General features: G+C 46.8%; 1 protein-coding gene across 1 annotated transcript in view; it reads left to right on the top strand.

Annotated features, from left to right (window-relative positions):
* NHEJ1 (non-homologous end joining factor 1) overlaps positions 1–12,737 on the top strand; it is a 174,452-nt gene that overhangs the window by 13,639 nt on the left and 148,076 nt on the right. Inside the window, exon 3 of the mRNA XM_083153736.1 lies at positions 7,191–7,400. Within this exon, the coding sequence (XP_083009862.1) occupies positions 7,191–7,400 (210 nt within the window). The remainder of the gene's footprint in view (positions 1–7,190; positions 7,401–12,737) is intronic.

Below are 12,737 nucleotides of genomic sequence, written 5' to 3'. Positions count from 1 at the left end.
AACCTTCCAGATCGTTAGTCGTTGACTTGAGAATTGTTTAGTATATACATCAGTCGGCTGATAAACCATTAGATATGTCACTATTATAGTGTGTGTATTAGTGTTCATTGTTGCACCCTGCAACATTCAAAACCTGTGTAGTTCCTCTTTCCTATCTGAGGTGTCGCTCTCTGATTTGATGCTAACACTGTCTGATCTGTATCTCAGCACCAAGATACAGACCAGTCTGTACTAATAAGCATCAGAGCAAAGAGCATCATAGCAGACAGGAAAGAGGAACTACATGGGTTTTGAAAGGTGCAGGGTGCTAGAATGAACACTAGTGTATTGTACTGTAGTGCTTCATTTGTAGTGTGTACAGAGATGCGGACTGATTTTAAAAATGGTCCAAAGACCCAAGCCCCCTGCACTGCACTGGATGATTGGAATACACAACTCAGACTTCAATGCAGCTGAATGTGACCCATGTAGAAGGCAAGAGGTTCTGTGGAGCGGCTGCTAGGAGCTAGAGGGATTTAAGCTGTTCTCTGGATGCAGATGTATTATAAGAGAATACTGTAGAACATTTCTGTGAAATGCCATTTCTCTTTCAATGGTCCTGGTGACACAGCTCAACATTGGGATGTAGGAGGGTCCGTAGGAGCCAGGCACCTATCCTAAAGCTTTTGAAGTGTAGGCTCCTCCCTCTGCATCCCAGACTCTTCAGGTCATGTTAGGTGCCCACTGGAGTGGGTGCTATTCTTAAGGGCTGCAGGAGCAGCCGATGGATTAGAGTAAGTTAGGTGTTTTTATTTTATTAACTTTTACACTAGCTAGGTAGGCACAGTGTGAGGATTCTCATTGAATCCTCACACTGACAGTGCAGCAGGAGCTGACAGAAGCGCGTCCTGTCAGCTTACTGCGCACAGGGGAGACACTGTCTGGTCTCCCTGTGCGGCGCTTACAGCTTCTATTAAGAAGCTGCCTGGGCTCCGGAGCGCTCTGAAACCGGCTTCACGCTAGGTGGTGGTCATGGGGGACAGGCGCTCCGTGGGGATGCAGTCAAAATCCCGACAGTCAAAATCCCGAATGGGTCAAAATACCGACAAGGACAAAATACCGACATTTAAAATATCCACAAGGGCAAAATCCAGACATTTAAAATCCTGACAAGGTCGAAATACCGATATATAGAATGTGCAGGTGAAACTGTCAACATGACTTTGAGTCGACAGGTCGCGAGGTCGACATGGGTTTTTTCACTGTTTTCTGACCCGACATGTGCCGACAGGTGGTATTTCATGCCCTACCATCCACTAGGGCGTGGTGGGAGAATAAAATAGTGTGCCGAGCGCAGCAAGGCACCGCGCCCGAAGCATCACGAGCGAAGTGAGCGATGCGAGGGGCTGCGGTACACCTCCAACTGGGTCCATGTTGACTGTGTCGACATTCGGGTAAAAAAACTGAAAAAACCCATGTCGACCTCGCGACCTGTCGACCCAAAGTCATGTGTACAGTTTCACCTGCACATTCTATATGTCGGTATTTTGACCATGTCGGGATTTTTAAATGTCGGGATTTTGTCCTTGTCGGTATTATGACCCATTCGGGATTTTGACCGTCGGGATTTCATACCGAATTCGCTCCGTGATGGCGGCGGCCATTTTCTGCGGAGCTTACACACTGAGCTCCTGTGTGAGAGGACAGCAGTGTGTTACAGGCATGTTCCACTGTGGTCCCCAGCAGAGCGGGAGACACTGGAACTTGGAAATCCTGCAGTGGGAGCGGCTGTCTGGGGGTGGTTGGCGCCAAAAGGCCACAGACCCCGCAGCAGCAGGGACTTGGTCTCTTCCCTCACTTTGTTTGGCGCTATTCGGAGGACGCTTGCAGAGGAGCTGAACTGGCTTACAGATCCTGGCAGAGTGATTTGTATTTCCTGGGCATCGTTCTCCCCACTTTTGAAAGCTTCAGACAGATAAGTGACTGTTGTGCATTGGCTCTGTATATAACTCCTGTACATTGTGCACTGTGACTGTGTTCTGTTTGCATCATGTCTGAGCAGCAGTCTGTGGCTTTGGGGGAGGGAGCCCTTAATGCATTGTGCGCTTGTAGTGTTTGTACACAAAAATTTGCCCCTGAACAGATGGCCAAGGCGAGCTTGTGTATTACTTGCGCTGGTGTGAGACCCATGGGCAGTGAACCCCAGAGGGTAGAGCAATTGGAGCCTGCATAGACCAGTGCCCTGGGCTGGACTGTTAATGCCTTAGTGCAATTGCTGGACAGGCAGAGTGATGTGTTGGTACTGTATCTTCCCCTACACCTATGTCATCCTCTCAGCAGTCCTCTGGCTCCTTGCCTCTGACCCAAGCAGATCCTAGATTCTTACAGGTCATGCAGGATACTGCAAAAGGGATCAGCAGATTTAATGATTTGCTAGACAGATTTGATAGTGATATTGTGGGGACCCCTAAAAGGTCTTATTCAGTGCCTTTGCTTGCTGTTGAATCTGGAGAGGAGGGAGAGTGCACAGACATCCCCTGGGATCAGGGTGATGACTCTGAGGATACCTCGGCCCCAAGGGTGGAGGATTTGATTACTGCAGTTAAACAGGCTTTGAATTTGTCTGTTGAGGATAAGACTCCTGCAAAAGGGGTATTTAAACGGCAGCGTAAGGAAACTGTTACCTTCTCTGCTGACGAAGGTTTACAGGATCTGTTAGAAGGGGCTTGGAAAACGCCCGATAAAAGGCTTCAGATGCCTAAGAGGTATTTAAGTCTATATCCCATGCCTGAGGCTCATGCGGACCTCTGGGAAAAAGTGCCGGTGGTGGATGATTCTGTGGCACGGCTTTCTAAAGCCACGGTGCTACCTGTCCAGGGGGGTGCAGTATTTAAGACCCCATAGACAAGAAGCTTGAAGGTAACCTCAAGGCAATTTTTGAAGGGGTGGGTTTCACCTTACGCCCCCTTATAGCATCAGAATGGGTCTCTAAGGCCATGATTGTTTGGGCCAGCGACTTGTGTGCTATCTTGCATGCTGACCCAGGTGTGTTACTGCTAGCGGAGAAGTTGAAAGCAGCTGTGGAGTATGTGCTTGAGGCGGAGGAGGAAGCACTTAAGATGGCTTCCAGAGTATCCACGGTGTCCGTCAATGCCAGGATAGTTCTTTGGCTTCAAGCCTGGGAGGCGGATAATGAATCAAAGAAGGCCTTAGAGGTGTTGGCTTTTAAAGGAAAGCTGTTATTTGGTTCCGAGCTTGAAGAGATCATTAAGCAGGCCACGGGAGGCAAAAGAACAGGCCTCAAGGTTTTCAGCTTTTAGGCCTTCCTTTCGGCCCTCCCCCAGAGGGGGTGCGTCCTTTCGAGGACAATCATTCAGGAGAAAGTTCCAGTCCTCTAGGGGTAATGCCCCAAAGTCAAAATTCAGTTCTTTCCACAAGAAACCAAGGGCAAGGAAAAGTCCTCAGCATGACTACCTGGGGAGTCTCCCAGCTGTGGTCAAGGTGGGGGGACATCTGCGATGGTTCAGGGACACTTGGGCGTTGTTGGACTGGGATCCTTGGGTATTGGACATTGTATCCCAGGGATACAGGATTCCGTTCAAAGGTCTTCCTCCGAGAAGAGGAGGAAGACCTGCCAAAGGAGTCTCGGCTCCGTTCTGCTCTCTTGGGGGCGGCTCAATCCATGTTCGAAAAAGGAGTGGTGATCCCGGTCCCTCGAGCGGAGTGGAAGAAAGGCTTCTATTCCACTCTGTTTTTGGTGCCCAAGCCAGACGGTTCCTTCAGAACAATCTTAAATTTAAAGTCTTTCTATCTTCATCTGTGGGTAGACCATTTCAAGATGGAATCTCTGCGGTCTGTGGTCCTAAGCCTGGACCAGGGAGAATTTTTGGCTTGCATGGATGTCCAGGATGCATATCTTCATGTTCCTATCCACCCAGAACATCAGGTTCTCCTGAGGTTTGCTATAGGAGACCTGCATTTTCAATTCCAGGTGTTGCCCTTTGGACTGGCCACAGCCCCAAGGGTATTCACCAAAATTATGTCGGTGATGGTGGCTGCCCTCCAACTGAGGGGTATCACTGTGATTCCTTATCTGGACGACCTGCTGTTCAAAGCAGAGTCGGCGGAGAAGTTGCAGTAACACTTGGAAGAACCCATCAGGTTTTTGCAGGTTCATGGTTGGCTTTTAAATTTACAAAAGTCTCAGCTTGTGCAGTCACAGAGAATCCAGTTCCTGGGGGGTGGTCCTGGATACCCATCTACATCAGGTATTTCTACCAGAGACAAAGGCCAGGGACATATCTCTCTTTTTTCAGGAGATCCTGGGGTCTCTGTGTCTCAAGTTGCTGGGGAAAATGGTGGCGACTTTCGAGACACTACTGTTTACCAGGTTCCACTCTCGAGTATTCCAGTGGAACATTCTGACATCCTGGTCGGGGAACACTCAGACCATGAAGTCAGAGTGCATAGTGCTGTCTCCAGAAACCTGGTCGTCCCTGAAATGGTGGATGGAGGTGGACTACCTTCAGTGGGGTCGGTCTCTGCAGTCCTGGGACTGGCTGGTAGTCACTACCGACGCCAGTCTCAGGGGCTGGGGGGGGGGGCAGTTGTTCTGGACCTACGGCTTCAGGGCTTGTGGACCACGGAGGAGTCAGCCCTGCCAATCAACATCCTGGAATTGCGGGCTGTGTGGATGGTTATATCCCTGGCAGGAGAAAGATTGCAGGGTCTCCCCTTCAGTCGGACAATGCCACGGCTGTGGCATACCTGAATTATCAGGGGGTCACACGCAGCAGACTGGCCATGTGGGAAGTTTCCTGGATCTTCTTGTGGGCAGAGCAGAAGGTTCCAGCATTATCAGCGATATTCATCCCCGGGGTGAAAAATGTTTAGGCCGATTTCCTGAGCAGGGAGGAACTACTCGAAGGGTAATGGAGTCTGAACTCACAGATATTCCTTCAGATTACAGTGAAGCGGGGAACTCCGGATGTGGACCTTATGGCATCCAGGTTCAATCATCAAGTACCCAGGTTTTATGCCAGGACAAGAGATCCTTTGGCCGAAGTGGTGGATGCAATGACTATTCCCTGGGAGGGGGAGTCTACTTTATGTTTTCCCACCATTTCCAATGCTGGCGAGAGTGCTGAAAAGAATCCAGTCCCAAGGAATTCCGGTGATTCTAATAGCCCCAGATTGGCCAAGGAGGTCCTGGTACTCAAGTGTTCAGAGACTGTCTGTGGACTCGTGGCGTCTACCTCAGAGGTCAGATCTGTTAAGCCAAGGGCCGTTGTTCCACCTGGATTTAGCTCGGCTAAATTTGACGGCTTGGCTACTGAGACCGCCATCTTAAAAAACAAGAGGCTGTGGTGAATACCATGGTAAAGGCTAGGAAGTCGGTGTCTTTGGCTAACTATTATAGGGTCTAGAAGACCTATATTAGATGGTGTGAGAGGCAGAAATCGCATACATCTCGATTTCCACTTTCAAAGTTACTTGAATTCTTGCAAAATGGTTTCTCGTCTGGTCTAAGCCTTCAGTCACTCAAGGTACAGATCTCGGCTCTGTCAATCTATTTCCAGAAAAGGATAGCGATGCTACCGGAGGTACAGACTTTCCTGCAAGGGGTTTCCAGATTGAAACCTCCCTACAAGTAACCAGTGGCTCCCTGGGACTTATCACTGGTACTGGTGTCTCCAAAGGGCGCCCTTTGAGCCGTTAAGGTCGGCCGACCTTAAGTTCCTTACATGGAAACTTGTCTTTTTATTGGCCGTTGCATCTGCAAAGAGAATTTCGGAGTTGGGAGCATTGTCCTGCAAGTCTCCCTTTCTTATTTTTCATGATGACAGGGCTGTTCTTCGAACAGTACCCCAATTTTTGCCAAAAGTAGTCTCTGCTTTTCATTTGAATCAGGAGATAGTTCTGCCTGTGTTTCAACCCCCAGAGGATTCAAGGAAAAGGGACAAATTGAGGATTTTGGACATTGTGCGCGCCTTGCGCATTTATGTGGACAGGGTGAAGAGTGTCAGGAAGACTGATACTTTGCTAGTCTTGTATGATGTGCACAAGATTGGTTGGCCTGCTTCTAAGCAGACCATTGCTAGGTGGTTGCGTTCTGTCATTGCCTTTGTATATACTAAGGTTGGTAGGCCTGTGCCGGCCAGGATCAATGCGCATACCACCAGGTCGGTCGCCACCTCTTGGGCGGTTCGCCATGGGGCCACAGCTGAGCAGGTCTGCAGGGCCGCCACTTGGTCATCTGTTCACACTTTTGCCAAATTCTATAGGTTCCATGAGTTTGCGTTGGAGGACGCATCATTCGGGCGAGCAGTGATGAGAGCTGCAGACCTGAGCGTACCCTCCCAAAGGACCGGTTCTTGAACGTCCCAATGTTGAGCTGTGTCACCAGAACCATTGAAAGAGAAAAAGGGATTTTTGTAAGAACTTACCGTTCGAATCCCTTTCTCTGATATGGTCCTGGTGACACAGCGATCCCTCCCTTACGCTCAGTAAGTATGCCAGTGTTCATGATGTTTCATGTTATATATGGTTGAAAAGTTAATTTTGAAATTGTGCATATAATATGTGCAGGCGTTTGTACTGAGTTAATGTATTCCAGTGGCTTTGAAAGATTGAACTGAAGAGTCTGGGATGCAGAGGGAGGAGCCTACCCTCCAAAAGCTTTAGGATATGTGCCTGGCTCCTACAGACCCTCCTACATCCCAATGTTGAGCTGTGTCACCAGGACCATATCAGAGAAAGGGATTTGAACGGTAAGTTCTTACAAAAATCCCTTTTTACAGTACTTTGCAGATCTTTGTGTCAGTGCTTTTCTCACAGTAATCTCATTCCATTAGATAGGACAGTGATTCTCAAATCCAAAGTTTTCGCAACAGGTCATGTTTTGAGAATTTCTGCCTCTGGAAGCAGGTGGGATAATTAATGACCCATGAAAATGTAACTGGCATGTACACGATTAAAAACTCCCACAAAATATGACCTGTTGGTGATTTTTGAGGCGTGGAGATAATGTTATTCTCCATAAAATGCAGGAAGGAATAAAGTGGAAATAGAGTAACTCCCTTTTTTCATGCTTGGGGGTAAAGGTGAGGGCTGGGATCCTTATGTCAAAATATATTAAAATCGGTAGTTATCCTTTTAAGTTGTATTCTTGAATGTGTCTTCTTCATTAAATATCCATCTGTTTTCCCCAGGAGCTAAATAAACGCCTGAAAGCTCCAATCTCCTCTTTCCTCACCCACCTGTCCAAGCTGATACTACCACTGCTGGATTCTACAGAGAGTGACCCCAACCGGTTCTCCTATTACATGAAAGAGGGGACCCTAATGCTGCATGTGAAGAGTCAGCTCTCTGGTCTTCCATTTTACTGGGACTTTCACTGTAAAGAGGCTAGCATCACAATGGTAAGAAATATCATTATAACAGAATGTGATAGCACATGATAGTATTCAATACGGGATTTGGACTGTCAGAACGTGCTGACAGTCGGTATCCTGGGCCATTTTCGCTCAGCTTGACTGTAACTGGACCGCTGCTATTTAATGTTCCGAATGTCAAGTGTCAGAAAGTGGGCGTGCCAGCAAAAACTGCCGCGGACTGTTGAAAAACGGCCGTGATTTCGATAATTCACTGCTGTTTCAGACAAAACACATTAACTTCTTTTGAAATTGTACCTGTTTTGTTGTAATCTGCCTTCAATCCTCTTGGAAATGGCAGCATTGTCTTGGCGACGGGTGCTATTTCCGCAGGCAGAAATAGCTGCCGGGATTGAATACCGCCCTAATATCAGAGAGGGCTGTGAATAATTGGACAGCACTCTAAGGCAGATATGTTAGCTTGCAGCTGTAACACCACCTTGTTTTCTGCCAGAAGACTTCCTATTATTGGGCTGTCATGCTAAATGAACCGCTTCTTTCGACCCACCTACCAAAGTGAATAAGGATTATGCCAGGATTATGCACATGTCTAACATTAGCAGTAAGTGTCTCCACAACTGACTTCCGGTTCCGGCGGCTACATGTGCGGCGGCTAGGAGAGCCTGCTCCGCTATTACAGCCGTCCAAACTCTAAACTACAAGGCTTTAAGCCTCGAAAAACGGCACCAACTACCCCGCACAGCCTGCAGGAACGAAGCGGGCGCATGGACAAATATATGACGGACATGCCCAGCACCAAGAGCCGCGCGCAGAGGGAGAAAGTTAATAAGGACAAACCATCCAAGATGGCGCTGCCCACCGGAGCTAGCGCGTCCCGGCCGCCTTCCCCGACAAAGACTAGCTGCCTCCCAGATGAAGACTCCCGCAGGGAGGATATTCAGGTACTGGAGACACTGCACCCACCCTCATTACACACCCCGCTTTCAACAGCTGCTGAGCCAGATCCCACAGCCCCAGTCCTCTATGGGGACCTAATAGCAGCAGTGAGGGCAGCGGTGAGCCCCCTGCTAGATAAGCAAACAGCCACAATTAATAAACAGCTGGCGCAGCTTCAGCAGAGAGTGCTGCAAACGGAACATAAAATGGGAGAGACATTCGCAGAGGTCTGTGAAATTAAGAGTGTTACTGAAGATCACACCAAAACTATATTGCAATTACAGAATAAAGTGCAAGATCTGGAGAACAGGTCGAGGAGGAACAACTTACGCATAATTGGCCTCCCTGAAACTGTTAAGGGACAGGAATTATACGACTTCATAAGGATCACCCTCCCTAATATCTTAAACATCCAAGACAGATGCACAGACCTGGTAATAGAAAGAGCACATAGGCTGGGCCCCCTAAGACCACAAGAGGGAGCCAGGCCACGGGCTGTTATATTCAAGGCATTGAACTACTTGCACAAAGAGTTATTCTGGGTGGCTTCGAGGAAGAATAAGGACATTAAATGGAATGGTCACAAAATACTTATATTCCAAGATTACTCGGCTGAGTTAACCAAGGCCAGAAAAGATTTCTCCCCTGTGTGCACGAAATTAATACAGGAAGGCCGGAAATTCGCACTCTTATACCCAGCGCGACTGCGCATTTGTGAAGGTTCCGAATATAAGGACTTCATGTCAGCACAGGATGCAGAGGCGTACATAAGAGAAGCCGCCATGCCCCAACACCCCCATCAGCATATGTCAGATTGCGATTGAAGCGGAGGAAGTAATCTATACCTACCTTATCTTTGCATGTCATCTTCGCCCACATCACCAATGACCGAATAGGACGCATGGAGCATGTTGTTTTTTCTTTTTTTTTTTTCTTTTCTCATTTTGCATTACTAAGCCCCACCATCCCATCCTTCACTGACAGGAAGAGGAGAGGAAAAAAAGGGAAAATGTTCTAATTGTCATCCATTAAAGTCTATGAAAGCGAATAGACATGGGAAACATGTAGGCACAACACCCCCAGAGACACAACGCAGAGACACAATGTGATCACCTGAAATCACACACCAAGCCGAAGTTACAAGGAAGGTGTCTCACGGTCACCACATCCTAAGGAGAACACTCCGAATCATGCTCACGCAGGCATATTTCGCCTCACTTGACCCACAAGGAAGACAATCAGACGTGGGACTTGCCCACACCAGCCCCTGCATACATGTTTACAAAGAACACCTATACCTGGACTAATAAGATGATGAATGGCCGATACATGATACCCGAACTAGATTTCCACATGCCTCCTTTATACTAAAAACATGTGTTATGGAGGCGCTATATGGAAATTGTAGGCGAAATACATGCGGTGACACCAAATGTGACACTGCACCAACGTCTTTAAAACTACTATAAATAAGTTAAAGTTGCCAAAGACCGTTTAACTAGTTTATACATATATATATAGATACGTATTGGACGGCTGGCCTAAGGAGCCAGGCCTTTCCACTAGGATTTTGATCAATATGATCAATCACATTCAGTATTTACTACGGAAGTATTACTTACTACTGTTATCATTGTACCCCCTCCTTAAACCCACCCTCCCCTCTGACTTTCCCTGTTGTCCTGATCCAATGATTAAATATCTGAAACTACTACTGTATGTACCAGTTTATATGAAAAGAAAGAGAGAAAAAAAAAAAAAAAAAAATGTTGTCACAGTCAAAAACAGAGAATAGTAAGTCACAAGTTGTCCATACCCACACCATTAGTATAACATGTCCCTTAAGCTAGGAAGTTGGAACATAGGGGGCATAAATTCGCCCCAAAAAAGAAAAAAGGTGTTGATGTACATTAACAAACTTCGATTAGATATTGCTTTATTACAGGAGACACATCTGACTGCGGCAGAGACCCTCAAACTTGGCATCATGGGATGGAAGGTGGCAGCAGCGGCTCCCTACAGCTCCAAAGCCAGAGGAGTAGCAATTCTGGTAAGAGCCAATTTACCTATAACGATATCCAGTGTGGTACCTGATCCAGAGGGCCGATATATATTGTGTCATATGCTCTATGAAACCCAGCCATTTATATGCATGTCAGTATATGCACCTAATACATATTCTAAACACTTCTTTTTAAAGTTAATATCAATATTAACACCGCACTTAGATACACCTATAATACTGGGAGGCGATCTCAATCTAATTACATCCCCCATACTCGACAGGCAAATTCAGAACACAAACCGCAAGAAACTCCCAAAATTCGGTATACAGGCACTTGCTACACAACTACAACTGGTAGACATATGGAGGGTCCTCAACCCCATTGAGAAGGATTACACTTGCCTAGCAGCATCCACTGGACAGTTGTCCAGGATTGATTATATTCTAACATCCACTACATTCCTTCCCAAAATAGAGGACACACACATAGAACCAATCACACTATCCGACCATGCGGTGATCTGGACAAAAATTAAACTGTCTAGAGAACAATCATCTTTTATCACATGGAGATGCCCCTCGACACTGGCCACTTCACCCCAACTCCAAAATAAAATCAAAACCGCCTGGGAACAATACCACGAGAGCAATAAGGACACCTTAGATTCAAACCCACTTCTATATTGGGAAGCCGCGAAAGCCACAATGAGAGGTGAGATAATTTCATTCTCTACCTCCCAGAGGCGCAATACCACAAAAAAATACCTAGAGGCCCAACAACGTCTAACAGAATCCTTTCAAAAATTCAAAGCACACCCGACCCCATCACACAAAACACAATACACTCAGGCCCGACAGGAGTATGAGGCACTACTTGCAAAAATGGAGACATGGTATTCATTTAAGAAAGACTTCAGATTTAATAAATATGGAAATAAATCTGGGAAGTTATTATCAAACTTGCTACAGGGACAACGCACACCCTCCACTATTCACCCGCTGAAAAAGCCAGATTGCACCACGACGAAATCTAACACAGAGATAGCCAAGGTCCTAAATGATTACTATGGCAACCTCTACTCCAAACCCATATCGGACACCTCACAAAGCTCTGCCTTCTGGGAAGACCTGGCATTACCCCAACTCCCAGACGCACTTAACGCATCTCTAGTTAAAGACATCACACTGCAGGAGGTGACGGAGGCCATTTCTAAGCTAAAACCAGGCAAGGCCCCCGGCCCAGACGGGTTCACGACCGAATATTACAAATTACTACAACACAAAATCACTCCCTGTCTAGTCACAACCTTCAACTATATCCTACAGAGCAAGAGTATCCCCCCAAGCTTCAACATGGCAAATATACGTGTACTCCCAAAAGCAGGAAGAGATTTGTCTGATCCAGCCTCCTACAGGCCAATATCATTACTCAACCTCGACTACAAATTAATGACAAAAATACTGGCAGAACGTCTAAAACCTATTGTTCCCCTACTTGTACACCATGACCAGACAGGTTTTGTCATGGGAAGGCAGCCAGTGGCAAATATTAGAAGAGTGCTGGCGGTGGTTGGTGACTCCCAGTGCGCCGTGTCGGAGGCAACTAGGGCAATTTTATCGTTGGATGCTGAGAAGGCCTTCGACATGGTGCACTGGGACCACCTATTCCATACGCTAGAGAGATTTGGCTTTCCAGCTCTGTTTATTACATGGCTAAAAACATTATATTCAGGTTCCTCTTCAAGGATACTCTGTAATGGAAGTATATCAGACCCATTTCCCATCTTACGTGGTACAAGACAATGGTGTCCCATGTCCCCACTCCTTTTTGCACTATCCTTAGAGCCCCTGGCGGTTACACTGAGGGAGTCACCACTTTACCAGGGTATTCAAGTGAGAGAAATCGACTTGAGGGTGGCGTTATTCGCAGATGACATGCTGCTATTCTTTACACACCCAGAACATTCTATCCCAATAGCTATGGAACTGTTGGGCCAGTTTGGCAGCTTCTCAGGGTACAAAATCAATGTGAATAAGTCGGAGCTACTGATGCTACGCGGTACCCCCCCCACCTTCACGTCATCCACAAACCTACAGACAATCAAAATAAAACAACAAGAAATTAAATACCTAGGGATTCAGATACCAAACAAAACCAATCTTTTATACAAAGCTAACTTTACCCCAGCAATTGCAAAGGCTAAACAGACAATGGAATCATGGCATGATCTCCCTCTCTCACTTCTAGGCAGAGTGGAGATAATAAAGACGATCATCTTACCAAGACTGACGTACCTGTTACAACTACTCCCTACCAAACTTACTGCAGCTGACATCAAACTTCTTACACAGGCATGTACTAGGTTTGTCTGGAAATCAGGGAAACCTAGAATAGCATTGTCGAAACTCCAGATGCCAAAGAC

This window comes from Crinia signifera, chromosome 7 (assembly GCF_055691185.1).
Source record: "Crinia signifera chromosome 7, ASM5569118v1, whole genome shotgun sequence".
In the NCBI taxonomy this organism is placed as follows: domain Eukaryota; kingdom Metazoa; phylum Chordata; class Amphibia; order Anura; family Myobatrachidae; genus Crinia; species Crinia signifera.
The sequence above is the reverse complement of the archived record's forward strand: the minus strand, read 5'-3'. Positions and strand labels throughout refer to the sequence as shown.